Here is a 27999-nt window from a genome sequence, read left to right as displayed (position 1 = left end):
TACATTGGGAATTTTTTTTTTGGAATGCGATGCAAAGTATTATGATCTGACTTGCTTATGTTATAAATGATTTTGTTTTATTTTATTTAGATGGTTATATTGTTTTATATTTGATTTTCAATATTTAAAAAAAAAATGCTATGCATTTTGGTGGGCGGTTTATGTTGCGTTTTTATACATTTATTTTTGCCATTAACTAAAATTACAAGAATTTTAAACTCGTGCGCATTTTTTAAAAAAATCCCTACGGCATCGAGGCTGAAACGTGAGTGCGCGGAGTATGGTATTCAAGTCAATTCAAGTCAAGTCAATTGTGATCGCAACAAAGTTTTCTCGTTGATTGACACGTACTTTGGCGTGTCGCCGCAGAGCCCTTTTGGGCATTTATGTTACCGGACAAACGGTGCAAGGCCTTGCAGGACATCCATTCGAGCCAGTTAGGTAAGCCCTTTGTTCTGGCATTTTTTTCGCGAAACTTATTTTTCTTTACCCGCAAAATTTAAGTAAAATTTTATATTCGAATTTTTGAACCAGCTTAAACCTACAAAACATTTTTTTTGGACCAGAACAAAGGGCTTACCTGACTGGCTCGAATGGATGTCCTGCAAGGCCTTGCACCGTTTGTCCGGTAACATAAATGCCCAAAAGGGCTCTGCGGCGACACGCCAAAGTACGTGTCAATCAACGAGAAAACTTTGTTGCGGTCACAACTGACTAGACCGGGCCATTGATTCAGTACGAATACGCAAGTGGCATGAAGAAAATAACTGACTTTCTCTGTTATTTTAGTGTAGGTATGATAAGCAGTAAAGATTTATGGCCACAGAAAATTAATTTTCTAATGCTAAAAAATACGAATTTTTTTTTTTGAAAACACTTCATATATTAAAGCAATTATCTGGTTACAAAATTGATTTTTTTACATTTTTTTTTTCTTAATACATATTTATAATATTGCCTATTTCATAAACTTAATAAACACACAAGTCCAATATATGAATAAACTTCTAAGCAATGCTTATATTAGCATTGGTACCGAAGTTACATTTAAAAGAAATATGTTATTGAAACAATGTGGCCATAGAATTACATATTAGCAACTTTGTTAATAGTGTAAGGATTGCTTAACCATTTTAATAAATTTATAATAAGAAAGTTCTTGTTTTATTTCATAAGACAGATCATTATAGGTTTGTGTCGCTGCGTTGATTGGGTTTCTAAGGGCAATGTTTGTTCTAGCACTACTTAGTCGAATATTGTTGTTTCTTAGATTATGTGCATGTATTTCACTAGAATAAACAATAGTGTAATTTGATTTTTGTAGCTTATTAATTATTTTAAATATTAATTTTGCTTGTTCTATTTTAAGTATGTGACTAATTGAGTGGATTTTCAATAATTCAAATATGTCCCCCGCATGCATAAAATAATCAAGATTAAATAAAATCTTGAGTACTTTACTCTGCAAAATTTCAACTCTTTGAAAATTGTACTTACAACAGGTTCCCCACACTGGAATTAGGTACCGCAAGTTTGAAAGAAAGTAAGCATTATATATTTTATATTTAGCTACGTTACGTTAAGTGCTTACATTTATAAAATGCTCCTGTAAAGGGAATTATCTTACTTTTTAAGTAGTCAATATGAGCGTTCCAATTAAGATTCTCATCCAGTGTAAGTCCCAAATATTTTATATTATTTACATTTTCTAAAGTCGCATCATTTAGACATATTCTAACTTGATTTATTGTCTTATTTTTCTGTTTAAATAGGATATATTTGGTTTTGTCCAAATTTATTTTAAGATTATTTTGTAGTAACCATTGACTATATTTAGTTAGATCATCATTTACTCTATTAACCAATCTATCACAATCATTATCCGAATACAATAATACATTATCGTCAGCAAATGTATAATATTGGGCGTCTAACCCTGCTACCCGTAAACTCAGAACATACAGTGAGTACAGTAATGGTCCCAACACGGACCCCTGAGGGACACCACAGTTAAATCGTTGATTGAATATTTGGGAAGATACGCAATCCTGTGTTAAAAAGTGTACCCGGTCGACTATCGGATTGCCGTTCAGTTTCGTGCACCGTGTGGTGCTGCCGCGAAGCGTCATATCTAGGAACGATTTATTTTAGCTGCGTGGACTTGGCTTTTGGCTTCTTTGAGTCAGGTTTTCAACGACGCTGGAATCTCCGGTTACGCGGCCGTGTTGGATATTTTTTAAAGATATGGAATGATGCTGCCAATTATGTTTTTATTATTTTTTTTGAACATACAACACGGTGTCATTTATGTGGTGGTCAAGTGATAAGTGATATACTTAAGGGTGGAGGCATATTGAAATTTCTTAAAAGTTAAATTTTATAAACAAATAATTACTTACCAAAATATGTTTTTGAGACAAAAATTAATACAAAAATATATATAAAAAGCTATTTTTACAAAATTACCAACAAAGTTTAATACAAGTTATAATTCCAACAAACATTGTTTCCTTCATTTTGTGTTCAAGAGGGTCAAGTTTTTAAATAAAAAGCCCGTTGCACTTAATTAACTAAAAACTAATATACAAAAAATATGTGGAACAAATTTTAAGATATAAGTAGGTTTCATGTAAATATTATAAAGAATAATTGAGATAATTCATAAGACTTAATACCGATCATAATATAACTTCTTGATCAATAATTTTTTGTAAAAAGTAACCCATTTTGTCATGTGATTCAATATCTTAAAAATTGTGCAGCGTAGTGACATCTGTAAAGTAAGGGGTTGTGAGTGAGGATGTTAATAGAAATTGAAAATAGGCCACATTTTAAGTTTTAAGCGACACAGGAAAATTCTCAATTACCAGTTGTTACAACTATACTTAAAACTATAAAAACATTTTGTTTAAAGACCCCGCATCACGGTTATACAGGACGTCAATAGAGGTGGTATAATTAGAGGAAAGTTGAGCAATATAGTGTCCTTTTATAATAAAACCTAAATACTTCCTAAATTTTGCAAAAAACTGAAATTTGGCAAAATCATTTTATTTTTTTCTGGCGTTATTTCAAAATATATGACAAAAGTATTTATTAAATGAATAAATTATTGTGACCACTTTTTCTCGCTTATACGATGACACCTTTAAATTTAAAATACGACGTTCTGTCTTTAAAGAGCCATCATCAACTTTGTTTTTCTTTGTCGGCGCTATATTGACCATTTGCAGTTTAACGACGCGGGAATCTTTAGGCGCCCGGCCGTTTTGTTATTTTTTTAAGACAAGGGCGATGATGATAACAGCGCTTTTATTTATTTTGTTATTGCCGATATTTAAATGCGCTGTGATCTCGCATAAATAACTAGATAAATGTGGTGGTTAAGTAATGTATGAATGTTTGAATAAGGGTTGAAATGTTTTGAATAAGGGTGTAACAACACTATAAAATATCGAAAATAGGCCACACTTTAATTTGCAATACAGGGAAACACTTAATTACTAATTCTTAAAACTAGAAAAAGTTAATAAGAAAAAAAAACAAATATTTTGTTTAACAGTATGAAGGGTCTCATCGCAATTATACAGGATGTCCAAAATAAGGATGAGCAGTAAATGGTTTAATTAGGCGAAAGTTGCGCAATATAAATGCAATGATCGAATAAATGCAATCTAAAAATTGGAAAAATGCCAAATACTTCCTAATATTCAGGAAAAAGGTGAAATTTGGCAAAATGGTTTTTTTATTTTTTTCTGGCGTTATTTGAAAATATAAAATAAAATCATTTATACATTGTTGTAAACGCTTTCTCTCATTTACAAGTTAACATCTTTAACTTTTAAATACGACGTTTAATAACTCTTAAATCCTTCTTTAGAGAGTCATAATCAACTTTTTTTCTTCTTGTCGACTCCATGTTGGCCACTTGCAGTTTTGAATAACCCTTTTACAACAAGAATTACTTTTTCAACGAGGTAATTTCTAGTGAGTAGTTGGAATCATCCTTATTAAATATCATATACCCCTCTTTCTTTTAAATACAATTTCGAATTTCAAAAAATTCAAAACATACTTTATTCATAAATACATGGTACCTACTTGTTGACATGGTACTTCTATGATATAAAATAGGCACATTAATCGACATATTACTAACACATAATTTAAAAACAATACACAATAGTGGGTTCAACATACTAGTATAAACACAAAATGTATTTTCAATTTCAAAGCAAGACGACTTAAAATTTTTTTAGAGTAAGATCACAAATTCTAACCTTTACATCTTTACTAAAAACTAATTATATACTATTGGCCTGTTCCTAACTATCTTAAAAAAATTCTAATGCTATAAAAATACTTGCTTTTAAGAAGTTTCGTTAAGAACTTTTTAAAGCGAGGAGAACTTCTAGAGACTTTTATGACATTTGGAAAATGATTAAAAATTTTTATGCTCAAGTAAATAAGAGAATTCTTAGTTCACTTTTCGGGATGGGCATTGAAATATTGTATTCTTTTCTGACATTATAATGTTTTAAGGAGCCATTATTTTGAAGATACAATTTATATTTTTTATATATTAGGCAAGCAGACTCAACAATAAACAAGCAACACAAGGAAAGTATCTTTAAATAGGGGTCTGCATGTCCTGTGGAGATTTATGACACATATATTTAATGGCTCGTTTTTTAAAAACAAACATCGAGTCAAAAAGCTGTTTACTAATGCAACTCCAAAATGTTATTCTATACTGTAGGTATTTTTGTATGAAAGTAAGTTCCAACTTTCGACAAAAAAAAATAGACCGTTTTTGCAGATATCAATCTCAGTTCATTTAAAACCACTCTAACAGCATAACATCGTCTAGCCAGTTTTTGCCTCCTGACATATCTCCATAAAACTTACGTTTATGATCGATAACAATTCGAAGAAATCTGTTAAAATTATTCACTTCCAATTCTTTCTTGTGAATCATGAACTGCTCTGAACATAAAAACTTAACAATTTAGTCTTATTTATGTTTAAAGACAACAAATTAGCATCAAATCACTATTTAATCATTAATAAATCTTTAGAAATTGTTTTTGTTAATGTGCTTTTATTATTGTCTGCCCATAAGATAGTGGTGTCATCTGCAAAAATAGTGAAGAATCCTCTTATCTGGAGAAACGCCAGGTCATTTATATACAATAGAAATAAAATAGGACCGAGAAACGAACCCTGCTTACTACACAAAGTTCAGACAAACTGCCATTTGGCCAAACAAACTTTTTTCTGTCTAACAAAACAAAATTTTAACCATTCTAGAGCAACTCCCCTAAACCCATATCTAGAAAGCTTACCGAGCAATATTCCATGGTTGACACAGTCAAAGTCTTTAGAGAAGTCGCAGAATACCGCTGCAGCAAAGTAACCTTCTTCAAGCTCAAATATAATCTCTCCAGGAATGAAAACAATACTCGACATTCATTTAATATGTTATTTTTTTTAATTAGGAAAGTTACCATTCGTACTATAACCAGTTTCTCAATAACTTTAAAGGCTTTTTAAGCTTTATTTTTATCTTTTTCATGAATGAATTTCATCATGAAAACAATTATTGAAAATACTTAAAACACTAAAGACCATAAACATAATATATTGATTTAAAATTTTCTTAAAGTAAAAAAAAGAAAAAGAGAAAATGGCTCTCATAGACATGAAGAGACAGTATTTTTAAGAGTTCGGATTGATTTTTGTAGATAAAATAGATAATTTTCTGTGAGGTTTATAATTAGATTTTTTTAAAGATTTTACTGTCTGTCGGCTCAAAAAATATACTATTATCACATTTAATCTCCTTAAAATCTTGTTTTAATATATTTTTTGTATCAGTCCGCATGTCCTCGATTATGGTCGCACCTACCTCCGTAAAATATTTGTTCAAACTGTCTGCAATTTTTTTATCATCATTTTCTAATAGACCATTAATTTCGATTTGGTTTATATTGCTTTTAGTAGAATTATTATTTAAAAACAGATTTATTGTATCCCACTGTTTTCTTGTATTTTGTGCTGCTTGGGCCCATTTGTTTTTAAAGTACGCATTTTTTAATGATTTTATTTTATTATTTAGTGAATTTTTTAACCTTGTAAAATTTAATTTGAAGTTATTATTTTCTGGAGCTTTTTTATATTTCTTATACGCCAATTCTTTTTCTTTAATTAAAATTAATAAGTCTGGTGTTATCCAATCATTGTTTTGTCGACATTTAATTTTTTTATTAATTGTTGATTTTATTTTACAATTGCTAATTACGTTAATTAAATTTTGAAATGAATCTATATTTTCTTCTATTAGCTTATCTTGGAGTTTTTGTTTAAATTTTTGTATATTTAGTACGGGACGTTGAACAAATATTCCAGGCTTAAATTTCCTTATATTTGCGCTTATTTCTAAACAAATTTTTCTATGATCAGATAAAGAAGTATCTTCTACACTAATATCACATTCATTTTTTTTGTTAGTAGTACAAATCACATGATCTATTATTGTTCTACTTTGTGAGATTCGAGTGGCGCTGGCAGGACTAATCTCATTGACAAAACAAAAATTATTTAATGCAACCATATTTTTATAGTCTTTAGTAATTATAGAGTCTTGATCTAAAAGATTAATATTAAAGTCACCTAAAATAATATGATTAGACCTATATTTACTTATCACAGATTCCAGCTTATCTAGGAACTCATTTGGTGAATACCATGGAGGTCTATAGATTGCACTCAGTTTAAGTTTATCTAGTTCTATACACACCCAGTTATAGGGTTCTGTTTGATCACTGCAGTCTATTTTGTTAAAATGCACTGTATTCTTAATGTAAATGCTCGCGCCCCCGCCCCTAGAGTCCCTGCAGGAATGAACTGCCTGATATCCATCGATATTATAAAAATGTGTTTCATTTGGATATAACCATGTTTCTACAAGAACAATGATATCGCTTGATATACTTTTTATGCTGGCTTGGAATTCATCAAACTTATTTCGGAGACTTTGGATATTATAATAAATTATGTTAAGTTTATTTTGAGGTATAATTAGTTTTTTAAGTCGTTGGAGTCCTGCAATAGTTCAACCTTAGTATTATCATCTTTACGCAGCATAATTTTCCCATCATTAATCCATAAGTACTTGTAGTTGTTTTCTTGTTTAAATCGTTTAGCACTTTTAAAAAGATCCAGATTAAATTTGGTCAAATCATGGTTTATGTAAATTGTTTCGCGTTTATCAGTATATCGTTCTAAATCATGTGTTGTTAATGTTTTTGTTTTCTTAGCTGTCATCCACTTTTTCTTATCTTCTCCTCTTCTAAAACTAACTCTTATTGGTGATGATTTGTTGTCTTTTGAAAAACCCAACCTATAAATTTTATTTATACTGTTGGGAACTTGTGGGACATTTAATGCAGATGCTAATTTGTCGACAATTTCCTCTAGTTTCTCATTTTCCTTATACGGTATTCCTTGAATGATAACATTATTATTTAACTCTTGCTGTTCTTTATTATTTAATTGTTTTTTGTGTGTAAATAAAGATTATTTTCGTAATTGGTATTGTTTTATTGTAGCAAAAAGGCCGATGTCCATTAGCTCTTTAATACCGCCTTGGCCAATGTCCGCGCTTAGGGGCCAATGTCCATTTTTTTTGCAATTTAAAAGACTAACAATACATTTTCAAAAAGAATCCCTTCTTAATATTTAAAATCCCAAAAATAAGTAAAGTAGGAAAAAAGGGTCACAATTTATAAAAATATAATGTCAATCCATCTCATTAACCCTGTTTTTCTCAAAACAGCTGAAATGGACATTGGCCTTTATTCTACCAAAGTACAGATGTAATACTAATAAATTTATCGCTAGGGCGATGTCAAGAAATGCTTTATTTTAGCCATCAAAATATAGTTTTATTTATTTATTGTTTATTTTTCCATCTAGCTCTCAGCAATCACCTATTAAATTTATTATTTTCAAATGATTTTAGTATAGCAATGACCAGGAAAAGGAACCACAACTATCCACAAGTATGAATAACCCAAATTCAGCAATAGCTTTTTCGGATAAAGATAATTTTGAAATATTAGGGGATATTGGAACGTCTTCTACATTATCTATGGAAGAAAATAGTAGCTGTAGTAGCATTAGCAGTGCTGTGCTGTCTTTCCAGTCCACCGACAATCTTCAATAAAGTAGACTTTTTCAACAATAAAGTCATTTTCTGGTAAAATATGCTATATACCAGGAAAATTGTTGTGTTATATCACTTTTTTACTCGAATTTCTCTAAGTGATACCGTCAATCGGGGTTAAGTGAATCATAGTGGGTAAAATGAATTAATCGGGTATTTCCGCAAAAAAGTCGATCCCGTCGCAGACCTGCCCCATATAGTGACATTATTGCATCGAGATGACCTCGTTAGCACATGGATGAAACTTGTATGGTGAAAATCGGAATCGTATATCGGCCATCTTGCTTGGCAAAATTGACAGACAGTTGTTGACATTGACTGATAGAACATCATTTGTCATTGTCATACCATTTGAGTTTGTTTTGTTTTTCATTTCAATGAATTCCAGCGTGGGCTGAGTTTGCTATTTGTTTTAAGGATGTTATTTTAAATTTATGACTTTTTTTCTAAAAAGTTCTCTTTCAATATTGGGAGTAGTGTTTTAATTAATTTTCGGCAAGCAATTCCAGGTTTTTGGTAAGAAAATCTGATTTTATTTATTACTATTATGCTTTTGTATTGTCAATCTTTAGTCTTTAATAAAATCAAATTCAGTTGATTTCAATGAAGAAGTTTCACTTTTCAAGTATTTATTTAACTTGATTATTATAAATACATATTAGAAAATGTCTGGCCTCTCATTTTCTATTCAACAATTAAAAATTGATTGAAATTTTCCTGACCTTGATGTAAGAGTATGTATATTTTAAATGTTTCTGAGAAACAGTAATAAAAGATTTTTTTAATTTCCTTCAGTACATATTACAAGAAAAACATGGAGAGGGATATGCAATGTAAATATTATTAAGACTTTGAGCTATAGAATTTCTTCTGATCAGTTCTCCACAAATTTTAATAATGCTGATACCCCTGGCTTTACACTACAATACATATTTATTTAAACATTTATTTTGTCTTTTTTTTACATGAATCATTTAGTAAATTGATTTATAAGGTTTGCACCTTAGAACATTGAAAGGCCTTTCAATGTTCTAAGGTTTGCACTGTCTATTTTTTTATTTTATTTCCTGCTCGTATCATACCACTTCCTGTGTTCACTGAGACAAGAAATAGCTATAGCGGCTAAGAGACCTGAGCACGCGGAATGGATCAGAATTAATGTTTTTCTTACAACTTGTTTTTTTAAGAGTTTCTTTTTATTTTATGTAAACATCTATCCTTGAATTAAGTTTTTAGTAATATTATAGTTCCAAGATATGTTGTTATTATTATAAGAGACCAACAAATATATTCTATGTAAGTGATATATGTTTATACTAAAAAGGTGTTTTCATTTTGAAAGAGTTTATTTTGTTTTGTCGATGGATATATTGTTTCTTTCGATAATACTCTGTTATAGAATTTTTAATTAATTTTAAAAATTAATATTTAGATTATAATTTAAATAATTTTAAAATCTGTTTAATTCTTCTTTAGGAAATAGATACAAGTACATATTAAATAAGAATAATTCATCCTCTATTGACTCTATGTGTTAATAAAATGAGGATATTATTAACCTAATGGGAATGCCTTTAGATGTATTATGAGAAAATAGCACAAAAATGTTGACAACCTTTTCTAATCTATATAAAATTAGGGTAGTGCTAATGGTTCAGTGCTAACAAAATAATTTTAAACATTTTTAGATTAATTCTAATTTATATAATGTCTGTTATAATGAATTATTGAATATTATGTATATCATTTTAAGTAATTTTTTTCCAGGAAAATTAAATAATAAATGTATTAAAGCAAAAAAAACATTGTTTTATTTCCATTTTTCCAATTGGTGATATGTCGTACACTATTGTTAGTACACTTTTGTAGATTTTGCAGTAAATTAACCTATTTAGATATGTAAAATAAAGCTGAAGTTTTATTTTTGTTCAGATCAATATCTGATGCTAACACCTAAACAAAAAGGCTGTTTTCTCTATGAGTAACCTTTTTGATTAGGCGTTTGCTTTAGATATTAGGATTAAATGATAAGATTGTCAGATTAGATAAAATGTGATTTCCCGCCTTAATTTGGCCACGCCTTTCTACCATTTCGATTGGTCCAATTAGACACGTCAAACTGTCAAGTTAGTTACAACAGTTTCCGCTGCCAAGCGAGAGGCCGCTAGCTGATTTGTCAGAAGAATTTCTTTCAGTTTGTATGCAACCACCACTTCTCTATATATTTGTGTTCTGTGCTCGTTAGTATGTCTTTGTATGTGGTGGGGTGTGTTTCGCTGCTCAAAAAAATACACGTGAGTACCATAACGACATGTTCCGGTTAAACGATTTTTTTGTATTTTACAAAACGATTGGTTGCGGAAGTGATCAATATTAATATTTATTTACTTGAATGTAATTAATGTGTTTATTAGACATTAATAAACAAATTTGTGCTTAATTTTTGGTAAATTTTTTTTTTGTTGAATTTTAGCTTTTTTTTTTTCTAAGATGGTAACTTTAATGGGTAAAATGAATCATTTAAGTGTCGCTGTAAATTTATGATTAAATTTTTTAGAACTTTTTTTTTAAATAGTTAAAAAAAAAGTTCTAAAAAGTTAAGTAATAAGTTCTAATAAGTTCTAATAAGTTAGTAATAGTCACGTTGAAAGACGTCCCTGCTCAAAATATTATCAATTACGACGAGACCAATTTTGTGGATGATCCCGGGTCGGCTAAAGTAATTACAAAAAGAGGTGCAAAGCATGCCCATAGGTTAATAGACTCCTCAAAGACCAGCACAACTGTGATGTTTGCAATAGCCGCTGATGGAACATTACTGCCTCCATATACGGTATACAAGGCAAAACATTCCTATGATGGTTGGACAGAGGGAGGAATTGAAGGAGCAAGATATAACAGAAGCATGAGTGGATGGTTTGACTCTGATATATTTGAGGACTGGTTTAAGACAATTGTCATGCCTTATTTTCGAAAGCTTGCTGAGCGTAAAGTTTTAATAGGCGATAACTTAAATTGCCACATTACCACTAATGTCGTACAGCAATGTGAGAATAATGAAATTGATTTTGTCTTACTCCCTCCCAATTCAACTCATTTGCTTCAACCGCTCGATGTCGCGTATTTTAGGCCTTTAAAAGCTGCATGGAGATCCACCTTGGAACAATGGAAACTAAAACACCGTGGAGTCATTCCTAAAACGGAGTTTCCAAGGCTGCTGAGACAGAGTGTGGAAAAGGTTGGCATAAAGTCGAAAGAAAATTCCATTGCTGGTTTTAAGGCATGTGGAATTTTTCCGCTCGATCCCAACAAAGTTTTAAATAAAATTCCACGAAATTTACACATCGATGAAAATGGTGAGAATAATGATCAGGCCTGGAGTAACACAATAATCAGTCACCTAAAAAATTTAAAAACTACCCCGAATCAATCAACAAAGAGAGGAAAAAAAATTATTATCGAGGCTGGCAAAAGTGTGTCAAGTCAAAGTTTATTATCAACGATAATAGATAAAACACCCACAAAAAAATCATCTAAAAAAAACATGAAAAAAAACGAAAGAAGAGCCCTGGAAATATCGGATGATGAGTTAGATCGAGAGTTAGATAAAGAATTTTCCCTAAGTGATTTCGAAAATATTGTTGAAAACTTTGACGAGTTTGATCCAAATCCGTCGACATCGAATGATGATACTTACATGATCGACACAGACATATCCATGGAGCCAAGGATTGGGGAGTTTATTATTGCAAAGTTTCCAACCGAGAAACGAGATCGATTGTTTGTTGGCAAAATCGAGAATTGTTCAAAGAAAAAAGAATTTACTATAAATGCCATGAGAAAAAAGGGAAACTCGGAAAAGGGGTATTTTGTTTATCCAGAAATACAGGACCTTTGCCTAATAAGCCAAGACCAAATTATTAGAAAACTGCGTCAAAAGTCTTTCAAGAGGGGTAAATTTGTTTTTAACTTAGACAACGACGAATTTAAAAAGTTGGAGTAATTTCTTTTTTGTTAATTTTCCTATGTTTTGTATGTAGACTTAAGTTTTTTTTACCAAGAGTGCCATTTTTGTTTAAAGAAAAGTTCCTAAGTTTGTTGTTTTTATAAAGCCTTAATATTCTGTGATAGAATGTGTTATAGAATAAGACTTTGTTACTTAATCTTACTTTTGTTACCTTTAGAATAAAGAATTTGTTTTTTTTTAAGTGTTTTTTTCCGTTTAAATCTTCTTTTTTTATTTTTTGTTGATTCATTTTACCCACATTATGTTTAAAGTGAATTTTACAGCACTTCTAATACATGATTCACTTTACCCCAAACCGGAGGGTAAAGTGAATCAGACTTTATCAAAAAAAATGGAGGACTTCCCATGCTTAAATGCTTACAAGTTTTAACAAAATCTTTTAAGACGTTTACCAGAATCTACAATATTTTTTACATATTTTTTAATTTAATACTTTGGCAGAAAAACGAAAAAAACCACTTATTTTGATTCACTTAACCCCATTTGACGGTATACCTTTGTTATTTAACCTGTTTTGTTACATAGTCTGGACCCGGCTTAACATAATAGGCCCACAAACCGGCCTGTCCGACCCCGTATCAGGCCCAAAATAAAAGAAAACGAACAAAGAAGACGATGACTCACCAAACCCAAGCAACGAGGCGTCCTTGGCCCGAAGGCGTCACTCGGCCGCCCTCGGTCAATTCCGCCTCGACGCCCCGTCCCCATTGGTCGGCCGTCCTCGACGTTGCCGCACCGCAGCCGCTCGCTTATTTTTAGTTCTGACATCATCAGGCATTCGGGTCGGTGGTTTCTCGGAAAGGGTTTCCCTCTCCGTATAACAAAGTGGTGACTCATCCTGAACTTTTCTCCCGTGTTTTTACCGAACAAGTGACGAAAATAAATAACGCACGTGTGTGTGTTAGAAATTAATCGGGAAGAAGGACTTGAAGGTGCGTACGGGCGACTGTGAAATTGATAAAATGATCGTCAAGATGGAAATGAGCGACGGAATGTCGAACCATTCGGACGATGATGAGTTTTTCAATGAGGATATCGACGAGGATGATGATGATGATATCGATGATCGCCGTCAGACGCATCAACAGGTCGAGTTTAAGATTGAAAGTGGAATTTTGTTGACCCCTAGCACGGTAAGGGATGGAGAATGTCTTGTTTTCTGCACTGTTTGTTTATTAGTTTTGCAGGTGAAACTTGTTGAATAAATTTACAAACATTATATAGATACTGAATAATTTTGTCGCATATTATTGTCTGAACTGATTTAGTCCCTTTATATCTAGTGAACAGTTGCTTACACCAAAAAAAAATCATAAAAAGCATTTTCATAGAGAATTTCTTTATCTGTATTTTTGCTACAGAGACTTTCTGCTAAATTCAACATTTATTGGGTTATTTGCAAAAACCTATTAAGAAAATATTCCACGTTTGATTTTTAACGTTTAAATTTCATCAAAAATTACTCCTACAAAAAAAATCATTGTCTAAACTGACTTAGTTTCTTCATATTTAGTGAACAGTTGCTTACATAAAAAAATCATAGAAAGCATTTTCATAAAGAATTTCTTTATCTTTATTATTGGTAAAGAGATTTTTCCTGATTAATTTAGTATTTATTGAGCTATGTGCAAAAAGCAATTAAGGAAATATTCCACTTTTTTTCATAAAAAATTTCTCAAAAAAATCATAGAGAGCGTAATTGTAGCCAATTTATTTGCTTATATTTTTGATAATACATTCAATTGTACTCCTAAATTTTATATTTAAGGATTTGTTACCCAAAAAATTGAACAAAAATATAATAATCATATTTGCTCTGTTATTCTTCTTTATCTTTTTACTCTTATTCTTGAAAAAGTGGTAAGATATACATATAGCACTTCTGACAATGACACTTCAAATCTCCTGCATATTGGCTCCTATAATAAAATCATAAGAAGGAATTTTTATAAAGATATTAATTGTCCAAATTTTTGCTAAATCTACATTTAATTTTAAATTCAAGTTACTCTAACTAAAAAATTATAATAAATATCCCTCTTCTGATTTTGACACTTCATATTTCGTGAATATTTGCTTTTATAAAAAAAACATTTTAATAAAAAATTTAATTACATTTATTTTTGCTAAATACTCTTTTACTGCTAAATTTTGTATTTAGAGAGTTATTCCCAAAAAACGATAAGCAAATTTCTAGCTATTAACTTAATACAGTTTATCAAAAATGGGTGATATATCTCCTGAACAGTTGCTTCTATAAAAAAAAATCAATAAAGCATTTTAATAAAAAACTTAATTATCTGTATCTGTGCTCCAGACACTGTTACTCCAAAATTCTAAAATTTTTGAGTGATTCTCATGAAACTGACAAAAAATATCCCACTTCTGACTTTGACACTTCCTATCTCATGAAGAGTTTTTCCTACAAAACAAACCTAAAACACACTTTACTCTTAAATCCAAAAATTTGTAAATAATATCGAAAATTTGTAATAAAAACGTCGAACAGTTGTTTTGACAAAAAAAACATTGGAAGAATTTTTATAGAAAATGTAATTATCTGGTATTTTGCTAAATACTCTTTTAGTCCTAAGTTTTATATTTAGAGAATTACACTCCAAAAAAGTTTTAAAGGAATATCTTACTGCTAACTTTAACTGTCAACAACTGATAAAAAAAGATCAGTTATATTACATGAACAGTTGTTTCTATAAAGAAATCATAAAAACATTTTAATAGAAAATTTTGTAGCTATCTGCATATTTCGTAAATATATTTTTAAATCCTAATCTCCGATTTTGTGAGTTATTCTTGATAAACTGTTAAAAAATATCCCACTTCTGGGTTTAACACTTCATATCTCCTGAACAGCTGTTCATACAAAAAAAATCTTTAGTAGAATTTTAATAGAAAACTTAATAATATGCATTTTTGCTAAATACTTCTACTTCTTAATTTACGAATTTGTAAGTTATTTATTAAAAACTGTTAAAAAATATCCTACTTCTGGTTTTGATACTCCATATCTCATGAACAGTTGTTCATACAAAAAATCTTTAGTAGCATCTGAATAGAGAATTTAATTATCTACATTTTTGCTAAATCCACGTTTACTTTTAAACGCTGAATTTTCTTGAGTTATTCTGAAAAAATGGACAAAAAATATCTTGTGACTTTAACGTCATATCTCGTGAGCAGTTGTTCCTACAAAACAATCTTAAAACGCATTTTAATAAAGAATTCAATTATCTGCATTTTTGCTAACAACACTTTTACTCTTAAATCCAACAGTTTGTAAATAATTCTCAAAAAACTGTTAAAAAATCCCACTTCTGACTTTGACACTCACATCTCCTGAAAAGTTGTTCATGCAAAAAAGTATTAAAAGCATGTTAATAGAGAATTCACTTCTACTCATTAATCCACGATTTTGTGAAACATTCTCATAAAATTGCTAAAAAATATCATAAAAAGCATTTAAATATAAAAGTTAACTATCTGCATTTTTACTAAATACACTGTTACTTCCGAATCCAATATTTGTTGATTTATTCTTAAAAAAGTGGTAAGAAATATCCCACTTCTGATGTTGACAACCCATATCATGGGGTTATCATATGTGTTGAAAAAACATTTTAATAGAGAATTAATTTATCTACATATTTTCCAAATATACTTTTACTTTTCAACTCAAGATTATGTGAACGTTCCTATAAAAAAAAACTAAAAAGCATTTTAATAGATAATTCATTTATCTGCATATTTGTTAAATAAATTTTTACTCCTTAATCCACGATTTTGTGAATTATTCCCGAAAAACTGATAAAAAATATTTCACTTCTGGCTTTGATACTCCATATCTTCTGAACAGTGGTTTATACAAAAAAATCCTAAAAAGCATTTTAATAAAGAATTTAATTATCTGCATTTTTGCTAAAGACACTTTTACTCCAAAATCCAAATTAAAATTCAATTGATATTGAAAGAAATATCCCACTTCTGACTTTGACACCTCATCTGCTGACCAGTTGTTCCTATAAAAAAATCAGAAAAAAAAAACATTTTAATAGAGAATTGATTTATCTGCATATTTGACAAATAATATACTTTTACTTTTCAACCCAAGATTTTGTGAGTTTTTTTCTTAAAAAAAAATGCTTAATATTATTCCACTTCCACAGATTTTGATACTTCTTATCTTGTGAACAGTTGTTCCTATAAAAAATCATATAGGGCATTTTTAATAGATAATTTAATTATCTGCATTGTTGCTCAATATATTGTTACTCCAATTCCAAGATTTTGTAACTTTTTCTCAAAAAATTGTTAAAAAATATCTCACATCTGACTTTCACACTCCATACCTCATGAACAGTTGGCCATACAAAAAAATCATTATTGATATTTGATTACAGAATTAAGTTATCTGCATTTTTGCTTAAAATACTTCTACTTCTTAATTTAAGATTTTGTGAGTGATTTTCAAAAAAAATTATATATATTCCATAATAAATATCCCACTTCTGGATTTAAAACTCCATATCTCCTAAACAAAAAAATTATTAATCGCTTCTCTATTTTGTATGGAAAAAAAGTCGGAATTTTTCATGCATTTTTTTAAGAATTTCAGGGACTATAGCCAATGGATGTTGAATGTTGATACTGGCAAAGAATTAAAAAGAGTTACAAGAAGAAAGATGAAAAAAATCGGTTCAAGAAGTAGCCGACAAAAATAGAGGGCCGTTTTTCAAGGCCTACATGATTACAATGACTTGTCAGATTTTGAATTTTAATTGTAGATTATTAAAAAGCAAATGAGACTCCCGCTGTAAGTGTCGTTTCAACGTTTTCAATATTTGCTTCTGCTACACTTTTGCAATTGATATGTTCATACAAAAAATTATTAATAGCATTTTAATAGGGAACTTAATTATCTCTATTTTTGCTAATAATACTTTTACGCCTTAATCCAAGATTTTGTAAGTTATTCTGGAGAAAAATATATCTTACTTCTGACTTTTACATTTCATATCTCTTAAACAGTTGGTCCTATAAGAAAATGATAAAGAGCATTTTAATAGAGAATTTAATTATCTGCATTTTTGCTATTTATATATACTCTTTTACTCCAAATTTTATAGTTAAAGAGTTATTTCCAAAAAACAGTAAGAAAATATCTTGCTATTAACTTTTAACTATAAACAGTTTATCAAAAACGTATAAAAAAATCATAAAAAGTATTTTAATAGAAATTCATTTATATGCGTATTTACCAAATATGACAAATGAAATGAAATAAAATGTAATGAAAAAAGTCGGAATTTTTCATTCGTGTTTTTAAAAACTCTAAATACTATTGTCAATCGATGATGATATTGGTTTAAAAATAATGTAAATTAAAAGGGGAAAAGAGCGAAATTAGCTTTTGAGAGTTATTCTCAAAAAAATTTGTTAAAAATATCCTATATTTCTCCAAAATACATAAATATCCTAGCATTTTAATAGAGATTTGATATGTACACCTGCAGTTTTGCTAATAAATATACTTTTACGCCTTAATCCGAGATTCGTTCGATTTTTAATTATTCTTGAAAAACTTAAGTAAGAAATATCATATTTCTGATTTTTTCACTTCATATCTCGTTGCTCCTATACAAAATCATAATATGGATTTTAATAAAGAATTTAACTATCTTCATTTTTGCACAATATATTTTTACTATTAAATCCAAGATTTTGTGAGTTTCTCAAAAAAATGTTAAAAAAATCTCTGAATGTGACATTTCATATCTTATGAACATTTGCTGCTATAAAAATATCATAAAGAGCATTTTAATAGAGAATTTAACTATTTATGTTTTTGCCAAATTGATTCTCAAAATACTGATAAAAAAATCCCACTTTTGACTGTGACACTTCATATTCTCGTAAACAGTTCCTTTGAAAAAAATCATTTATATTATCTGCATTTTTGTTAAATACACATACACTTTTACTTCTAAATCCAAGATTTTTTTAATTATTCTTAAAAAATGGCAAAAAGATATCCCACTTCTAACTTTGACATTCCATATCACATGAGCAGTTACTCTTATGAAAAGTCATAAAGAGCATTTTATGATTTTAGTAAATAATTTAACTATAATATAATAACTATGCTTGTACTCCTACATGATTTCATAAGCACTCACCATTTTATAAGCTAATCTTGAAAAACTGGTAAAAAATATCCCAGTTCTGACTTTGGCACTTTATTATCTGCAGAACAGTTGTTAATACAAAAAAATAATTGGTATCATTTTAATAGAGAATTTTAGTTATATTATTAATGATGCCTAATCATATAAAGGAAATACAAAGTATGAAGAAGTTTAAAAAGGAGGTGCAAGTATAGATTTTGAGTCAAGCTATTCATATTTTTAATGATTTAATAAGCCTTAAATATCTTAAATAAACATATGCGATATAAGGAAAAACTTTAAAATTACCGGATTGGACTTTTTTTTGTTACCGGAATAGATATCATTCACCGAATAGGACAATTTTGGATTTTTTTTGTATGTCAATATTTGGATTTTATGTAGCTTTTTTGTTTAAATTTATAGGCTGTTTTGTAGCGTTTATTTTACTTAAGTTGTGTATACCTATATTGGTATTTTTAGTTACATTTATTTATTTTTAATTTATATGCCTCCACAAGCACTTGTGAAAGAGCTTCAAGGCTATATTCGTTTATTTTATTCAAGTTGTTCAGTTTAGTATTGATACGAATTTTCTTGTGCAAATTTTAAAATAAACGTATTATTTATTTGTATTTATTTTATATGCATTTGTGCTTCATATAGGTACTTTTAGTCCAATTCGAAGATTTTGTGAAAGTGTGATTTTTTTTATTCTCGAAAATCTGGTAAAAAATATCCCACATCATACATATTTCGTGAACAGTTATTTTTACAAAAAAATCATCTATATATTTGCTAGGAACCGCTTCTGAACTACAAGATTTTATGAGTTATTGTCAAAAAATTGGCAAAAGATTCCAACTTCTGACTTTGACGTTCCATATCTCGTGGAGAGTTAAAATCATAGGAAACATTTTAATAATTATCTACATTTTTGATATATACACTATCGGACAAAAGTAGAGCAACAAAGTTCAATTTTATTCATGTTTGAATAAAAAAAATTATTGGGTTGTGATTTTTCACTAAGCTTAATGTCACACTATCCTTACACTGAAAGTAATATTTCAGTACATTTTGGTGTACTTTTAATCATTTTAAGAATGGTAAATATTAATGATTATAAAAATTGGTAAGAATGGGGGCGACAAAAGTAGAGCAACAAATTGTATTTAACAGTATTTTATTTTACTTTAGTTCAATAAAAAATATTTAACACATTTAACAACAAAAACAATTGAAAGTAATACATTAGTAATTGATAGAATATCCATTATTATTAATTACTTGCTGACAACGGCGCGGCATTGAAGCAATCAACTTCTGAATGACATTTTCGGGAAGACATGTCCAAACTTCACTAATTTTATTCATTAAGGATTGTTTATTTGGAAACATTTGGGTACGAATACGACGTTATACTTTTTCCCAGAGATTCTCAATGGGGTTAAGATCTGGGGATTTTGCTGGCCACTGTAAAACACGAACATTATTTTCCCGAAACCACTGTTGAACAACTTGTGATGAATGTTTTGGATCGTTGTCCTGTTGAAAAATAAAACGCAATGGCATTTCCCATTCTGCATAAGGAAGCATAACATTCTGCATCATATCATTAATAAAGTGCATAGGGCCTACCCTATTCCATTAAAAACAACCCCAAAGGTTTTACACTACCTTTGTATTTTTACAAAGGTAGTGTAAAAATACACTACCTTTACCATGCTTAATTGTAGGTGTTACGTATTTAGGATTAAACCTTGTATTGATTGGTCGCCTCACACGCCTCATTACATCAGAATTGAATATTTTGTAGCGCGTTTCATCACAGTCATTGACGGTCCAGTTTAAATGCCGGCTTGCAAATGCCAACCTTGCTGCTCTATTTCTTATTGAAACTAACGGCTTTTTAGCTAAACGTCTACTAAATAACTTTGCGTCTACTAACCTTCTTTGTACTGTTCGTATACCAACCGTAATTTCTGGAATTTCGGCAATAATTCGAGGTGCGGGCTTCCAAGGATCATTTTGGGAAATCCTTTTGATGCGTCTGTCAGTCACTACTGATGTTTTCCTTGGCCTTCCCGATTTTGGCAACTTCTCTAAATGTCCCCTCTCATTATACGATGATATTATTTTGGACACAGTGTACCGGGGTAACTCAAACTGTCTTGAAATATCGGCTTGTTTGTTACCTTCCATGAATCCATTCACAACTCTTTGCTTCAAGTCTTTTGAAATTGGAATTTCTCTCGGCATGATTAATCTTACACAGAAATGTTCAAAAAAACATAAAAATCACCTTACACAATTATTTTATCCCTTTACTTTTGCTAAAACCCTTCTTTTGAACAAATTATTTGAATGTTGCTTTACTTTTGCTGGAGACTAGATGGCGCTGCGAAGTGACTAGGACGATTGTAGTTTGGTCTCCTAAATTTTTTAAATTAATTGTGAATCAAGTGCCAAAAAATATTTGGAGTGTTGTGTAATACATTGTGCAAGAACCTGTAATCATGGTTAAGCAAAGATCTGAAGATTTAAGCAGCAAACAAGCAGCGGAAATACAAAAACTTACGGAGAGGTTAGAAGAAATGGCGCTAAAATTTGACACGCAACTGAAAGGTTTTAAAAAAGATCTTGGGGCTAGGACCAGAGGGAAATCAACATCCACCGATTTTTCCGAAGACATAGAGGCAGTTGTCTCTTTAAACAAAAGGTTTCAAGACTTTGAAAAATCAGTTTTGGATAGCATTGAAAACCTTAAGTCGGATATTGCGTCGCTAAAGCAAACCAATACGCTGTGCATGTCAACAAACCAGAACAGTATTTTACTGCACGGTATAAATGAACTACAAGACGACCTATATGCCTTTGTTATTAAAACAATTTCAACCAAGATTGGTATTAAAATTACAAAGGCCGAAATAAATTTTGCTCATCGCATTGGACAGAAAAAAGCAAATTCCGAGAAGCCCAGGCCGGTGTTAGTATCGTTTTGCCATAGGTGGCTCCGGGACGACGTGTTTTTTAATAAGAAAAGGCTAAAAGGTCAACCTATTCTAATAACCGAAGTTCTAACTCCTGAGATGAGTAAAATTTTTAAAATCGCGAGAAATAAATATAAAAACTTGTGCTGGACTTCTAGGGGTAGAGTGTTTGTGATGGTAGAAAACCAAAAGTTTTGTGTCGACTCCGAAAAAAAGTTACAAGACCTTGTTAATGAGTGTGTGATTGCCGATTAAAACTAAAAATAAAGGTACGTTTAATGATTATGTGTACTTTCAATATAATAGGTACTTTAATTTCAAAGGTGATTATTTTTTATTGGTTTTGGTGGTCATAAAAAGCATTGCTTTGCAGTGATATTTTTATTTCTAATCACTTGATCGGTTTTTTTGTAATTTATACTTGCGGGACCAAAGTGCTCTCTTATCATTATGGTAGAGCTATTCTGTTTTTACTTAAGTTCTTTAGGTCTATCATCGGGATTTATTAGGAATATGTATGTGCTTAATATATATTTTTTATTTGTATTACATTTGGGGAGTGGTTGGCTTTCTATATGGTTTTTAATGGGCGGAAACTTTGGCGAGCGCGGTCGGTGGGGTGGTTTGGGGTATTTATTCTGTGATGGCGAATGATAGTACCATGCAAGATCAGCAGGTGCACACTGTGTTCAGTGTTAGTCACGTAAACATACGTTCTATAAAAACAGGCTTTGATGAATTTGTAAATTATGCCTCTGACTTTAATTTTGATATATTGGGGATTTCAGAAACATGGCTTACTCCTGAGGATGACACTTTATATTTTAATATTCCAGGATACAATTTTTTAAGAAAAGATCGGTGTTCTCGTGGAGGAGGTTTGGGCATTTACGTAAAAAAACATATAAAATTTTCGTTAGTCACATTTGAAGATGCCACAGATGACTTTGAGTATCTCAGTTTTAAATTTACGTTAAATAAAAAAAATATCCTCGTTACAAACTTATACAAGCCTCCTTCTACGAATACATCTAGGTTTCTTGATTTTTTTGAGGACATGTTAAGTGTCTCTGTACCATATTATGATAGTGTAATTCTTTTTGGTGACTTTAATATAGACTTATTAAAACAAACTACAATTACTCAAAAATTTAAAAATACTTTAGAAACGTTTAATCTTTGTCAGAAAATAATGGATCCAACTAGAATAAATATTTCCTCAAATACATCTACCCTTTTGGATCTAATAATAATTAGTGATAACCTTGAATACATGAATGCCAAATCTGTATACATGCCAGAGAGTGTAACTGATCATAACCTAACATATATAGAGCTAAATATTCCTAAATATCAAGCATATAAAAAAGTTATAAAATATCGTGACTATGCAAAAACTAATACCATAGCTTTTAAAAATGAGGCAGAACAACTCCCGTGGCATGATATATATTATACTTATAATATTAGTGAAAAAATTGCAATACTAAAAAATAATATTACTTACTTAATTAATAAATATGCACCTTTTAAAACTAAAATATTACAAGAGAAACCTTTTACTCCCTGGATCACGAGCAATATAAAATTTTTAATGAAACTTAGAGATAAGGCACGTCACAAATATTTAAAACAGAAAACTCCTGGGAATTTAAATTACTACAGACAGCTTCGAAATTTCTTTAAACATGCCATAAGTAGAGAGAAAGCGGCATATTTCAAACAATTTTCCTTAAAAAAAGGTAAAGATTTTTGGAATACCGCTAAAAAACTTAATTTTACAAAAACTAAAACCAATCCTTTACCAGAAACACTAAATAATGCAGTTGACCTAAACTCATTTTTTTCTAACTCCGTGGCTTTTACAAAATCAACCTCAAATGAAAAAATTGACTTCTACAAAAATAATAAACTAAATGTTAATCAGGAAGAGTTTTATATCAATTTAATTGATGAGGAAAAAACTGCGAATATTATAAAAAACATTGGAAGTAATGCAATGGGAGTTGATGAAATTTGTATTAAAGATTTAAATATATGTCTTCCTTATTGTTTAGAGGCTTTAGTTAATATTATTAATAGTTGTATTTTGCAGAAAATTTATCCTAGTGAATGGAAACAAGCTATTCTTATTCCTTTACCTAAAATTTCCTCCCCTGAAGAATTTAAAGACATAAGACCAATAAGCATTTTACCAGTTATATCAAAAATATTAGAACGTCACATTTATAATGAACTCTCTAAATATTTATATAAGTTTAAAATAATTCCTGATTGTCAGTCGGGATTTCGAAAATCTTTTAGTACTACAACAAGTCTCATAAGCCTTATTAATGATATTAGAATTAAAGAAGACAAAAAACAGATAACTTGCTTAACCCTACTTGATTTTAGTAAAGCATTCGACACCATTGATCATAAATTACTATTAGCTAAATTATACTATTTTGGGTTGTCTACAAATGCCATTATATTTTTTCAATCTTATCTTGAGGGTCGGTCTCACTGCGTTCGGGTAATCAAAAAGTCAAATTATGAGTTCTCCAACTTCTTGCCTCTTACCATGGGTGTTCCACAAGGATCCATATTAGGACCATTGCTGTTTTCTCTCTATGTGGCTGATATGGAAAAGTGTCTTCAAAATTCAAAACTCCAACAGTATGCTGACGATTCCCAGGTATATATTGCTTTTGATACTCCAGGTCTGCATGAGGCGCAAAATAAAATAAATACTGATCTACAGAGCTTGGCCGTGTTTACTGAGAATCATAACTTAAAACTTAACGCATCAAAATCGTGTGTAATGTTTGTAACACATAACAAGAGTCAGCTGCAAGAGGTTTCAAACAGATTTAAAGTAGTTGTTAAAGGCGAGTCTGTTCCAGTTGTAACTGAAAAACGTAATTTAGGTGTAGTTATTGATTCAAATCTTAACTTTACTTCTCATATTAAAGTCAAACTTCAAGCCGCCTACATCAGATTAAAGGGCCTTTATCAGTATAAGAAAATGTTGCCTTCAAAAATAAAATATTGGCTGTGTGATACACTAGTTCTTTCATTACTTGACTATGGGGATATTGTATACGGCGATTCTTTAACTAAATACTTATCGAACAAAATACAAAAACTTCAGAATAGTTGCATGAGATATTCTTTTAATATTGCCTCTAGAAACCGCATAACTCCATATTTAAATTCTAATTTAATTCTGAATATGAGCAATAGAAGGAAAGTCCATATGTTTAATTTAATTTATAAAATAATGAAAACCGGGCAGCCTGCAAATTTAAGAAATTTATTTTTTAATCAAGATATTCCTTATAATACAAGAAATCCCCATTTGCTTAGAATTCCTTTACATAGAACAGCAACCTTTAAAAAATCTTTTTTATATATGGGCATTCGGATGTGGAATGAACTACCTATTTATATAAAGGAATGTTCGCCTAAAAAATTTATTATAAACTTAAAAAAATATCTCTTAAACACGCAAATTATGGTAACCTAATGTGACCGTATTTTATAAAATGGTATTTTTGTTTTAATTAATGTTCTGCACACCTGATCTTGCTAATTGCAAATATTTACATTAAAATTAAATTCTCACTCGCCTGTTATCTACCCTTCGTGCTCGCCCCTATACCGTTCTCGCTCGTCTTTGGATTCTTTTGTTTTTTGTTGTTTTTCTTTTTGCCCAGCTTCATAGCCACTCGCTAGTTCATTGTAAAATGCACATATTGTCCCTTTTGATTTTGGTATGGACCTTATTGTAAATATATAATATTACGTTTTTTAGAAAATAGTTTATTTAGGAACACGGGTTGTACAGCACATGTACAAGTAATCTATGTACTTGCATGTGTATCGGTTTTTTTTAATAAAAATCGCGTTGCACTCCGATTACCAAACAAATTGTTGTAATTTTGAATTATTTGTATATTCATGGAATTTTGTTTCGTATATTCTGTAATAATGTTTAATAATTTTGAATGGTAATAAAAGTATTTTTTTTTTTTTTTTTTTTTTTTTTTTTTTTTTTTTTTTTCTTTTGACGCGTTACTATGAAGCATTTAAACTTAAACGTCAAAATAAAATCATTTGTTTTGATTGCGAAAATTTTTGTTGACATTGATAATCATAGCCTACTTTGTAGTTTTAAAACATGGATTTGTATACATTATCTTGCATTTATAATTTAAAAATCGGTATTTGCAAATATTTCTGTGTTGCTCTACTTTTGTCCGATAGTGTACACATTTACTCCTAAATCCAAGATTTCGCGAGAAACTAGTAAAGGTGAAAGGAACAAATTCATTTAAAATTCGGGAATTTTCTTCTTCTTTTATATTCTGGACACATCGAGTAGTATTGCGCATTTTTTTTGAAATAAAACATGTCTTATACAGGATGTTCCAAGTACAAACTATAGTGTTAGAACAGAACAAGAGTATATTATGACGTTTTACAATTCTATGATATATTCTGAATACTTTTTGTTTAGCAAATAGTACGCCTAAAGTCAATGGTTTGTCAAATATGACGTAACAAACTAACGAAACATTACTATTTTCGAATAGTTTCCTAAACCTACTTGATAACGATTGGTCAGGCATTTGTGGGTATATTTGTCATATTATTTGTCATTTTACCCGTGATTTTTTAATAAAATACATTTATCTGAGAAACAGCAAAATTGAAATACTCATGATGATTGGTTTTGAATTGGAGACCAGGTGCGTACGCAATAATAAGTCTGTAATCTATTTAATTCAACTCATGCTGATCATCCTGCAATTACTACATCCACCGGTAGCAAAATTGAATCAAAATTTAGGGAACACGGCCATATAAGAAATTTATGTAAAGAAAAACCTCCAAAAGTATCTGAAGATGCTATGCTGAATGTTAGAAATGGAGAATAATCCTCATGTTGCGATTAGTAAAATTGCCAGGAATTGGAATTTATAAGTAGGTTCAGTGGCAAAAATACTTCGTGTACTAGTAAGTAAATACCATCCTTATAAAGCACAACTGATAATGAATTGTTAGAAGGCGATTTTGACCGCCGAGGGCAGTTTTGTGAGCAGATTCTTGAGACTAGCAATGACAATAGAAATTTCATTCGAAATATTATTTTTTCTGACAAGGCTACCTTTACGTTAAATTGACACGATAACAGGCAAAATAGCAAATATTGGGCAACCGAAAGTCCTCATTGAACCCAAGAATACTACATACAGCGTGGTGCCTTGCAGAAATTCCGTAAATACAATAGTTTATGAATATGGATTCTCTTTTTTTATGGGTTGGTATATGAAGCCGAATAATTGTACAAATGCATAGAATAGTTGTACATTTTTCGTTCTGTGGGTGTGTATAATCGTACAATTATTGTGTAAATTAAATTTTAATTTCAGGGAAGTTGAAGTATCTGAGTATATTATACATATACAGACTAATAACTATAAACTAAATATAACATTTTTTCTTTTTTTTTTGGAGGTAGAAGATTATTTTCTTATTTTTTGACACCATAAACTTCTTTTTTTTTTATTATTTATTACATGTGGATCTCGTATAATAGTGTGTTTAGAAGGATGAATGCAAGTGAAGGTTGTGCAAGTGAAGTTTTCATGATTTTCAGGAATTTGTGACAGAGGAGAGATTTCAGGTGGTGGGTCTGTCTGAGACCTGGCTCAATGATAATATACCCACTGAAAGTTTACATATTCCAAATTACAATCTTATTAGAAGGGATAGAGATGAACGGGATGGTGGGGTAGCATTATATATACATAATACTCTGAAATTTAAAGTTTTAAAACCTCCAGAACAAAGCAGTCTTCTTGAACAGATTTGGGTAAGTGTCAAAATACAAGGTAAAACAATATATTTTGGTTCTCTATATAGACCCCCTAGTTTAAATGTTAATGAGTGCCTTGAAGATTTGGAAAATACCCTGGTGAGTTTCATGCCATGTTGCAATCATATCTTTTTTGGTTCTGATAATATTTTAATATAGATATTTCACAAACCGATAGTGCTGCTTGTAAACATTTATTTCGCTTGTTAAACAAATATAATTTGTCCCAACTTATACAATCTTCTACTCGCGTTAGTGAAAATAGTACCTCGACTCTAGATTTATTAGTTACGAATTCGCCGGAAATGTCATCTAAAGTGGAGGTTATTAAAATGGATGATATATCAGATCATCATTTGGTTTATTCAGTTTTGCGATTAGAAAAAACTCGTATACCAATTTCATTTCGAACCTATAGGGATTATTCTAATTTTAATTTAGACATTTTCCTGGCAGATCTTTATGCTATAAATTGGGATCTTATTTTCTCTTTTAATGATGTTAATCATATGGTTTCTTTTTTGAATGAAAACTTAATCAAAATTTTTGATGCTCATGCTCCAATGAAAAGCTCTAGATTTACTAAGGCACCAGCACCTTGGATAACTCCTAATATAAAGTTTATGATGAGGTTAAGACGTAAAGCCCTATCAAAATATAAAAAGTTAAAAACCGAAGCAGCATTTAATGAATATAAGCAAATCCGTAAT

General features: G+C 30.2%; 2 protein-coding genes across 5 annotated transcripts in view; both read left to right on the top strand.

Annotated features, from left to right (window-relative positions):
• LOC126733494 (diacylglycerol kinase 1) overlaps positions 1–856 on the top strand; it is a 390145-nt gene extending 389289 nt beyond the window's left edge. For all 4 annotated transcript variants that reach the window (XM_050436806.1, XM_050436805.1, XM_050436807.1 and 1 more), the window contains one exon: positions 567–856. In XM_050436806.1, coding sequence (XP_050292763.1) covers positions 567–714 — 148 coding nt within the window. In that variant the 3' untranslated portion in view covers positions 715–856. The remainder of the gene's footprint in view (positions 1–566) is intronic.
• Positions 857–13122: 12266 nt separating this feature from the next.
• Positions 13123–27999, top strand: part of LOC126750629 (transcription factor kayak) — a 162622-nt gene continuing 147745 nt past the window's right edge. Inside the window, exon 1 of the mRNA XM_050460281.1 lies at positions 13123–13387. Coding sequence (XP_050316238.1) covers positions 13217–13387 — 171 coding nt within the window. The 5' untranslated portion in view covers positions 13123–13216. The remainder of the gene's footprint in view (positions 13388–27999) is intronic.

Source organism: Anthonomus grandis, chromosome 2, assembly GCF_022605725.1.
Source record: "Anthonomus grandis grandis chromosome 2, icAntGran1.3, whole genome shotgun sequence".
NCBI lineage: Eukaryota > Metazoa > Arthropoda > Insecta > Coleoptera > Curculionidae > Anthonomus > Anthonomus grandis.
The sequence above is the reverse complement of the archived record's forward strand: the minus strand, read 5'-3'. Positions and strand labels throughout refer to the sequence as shown.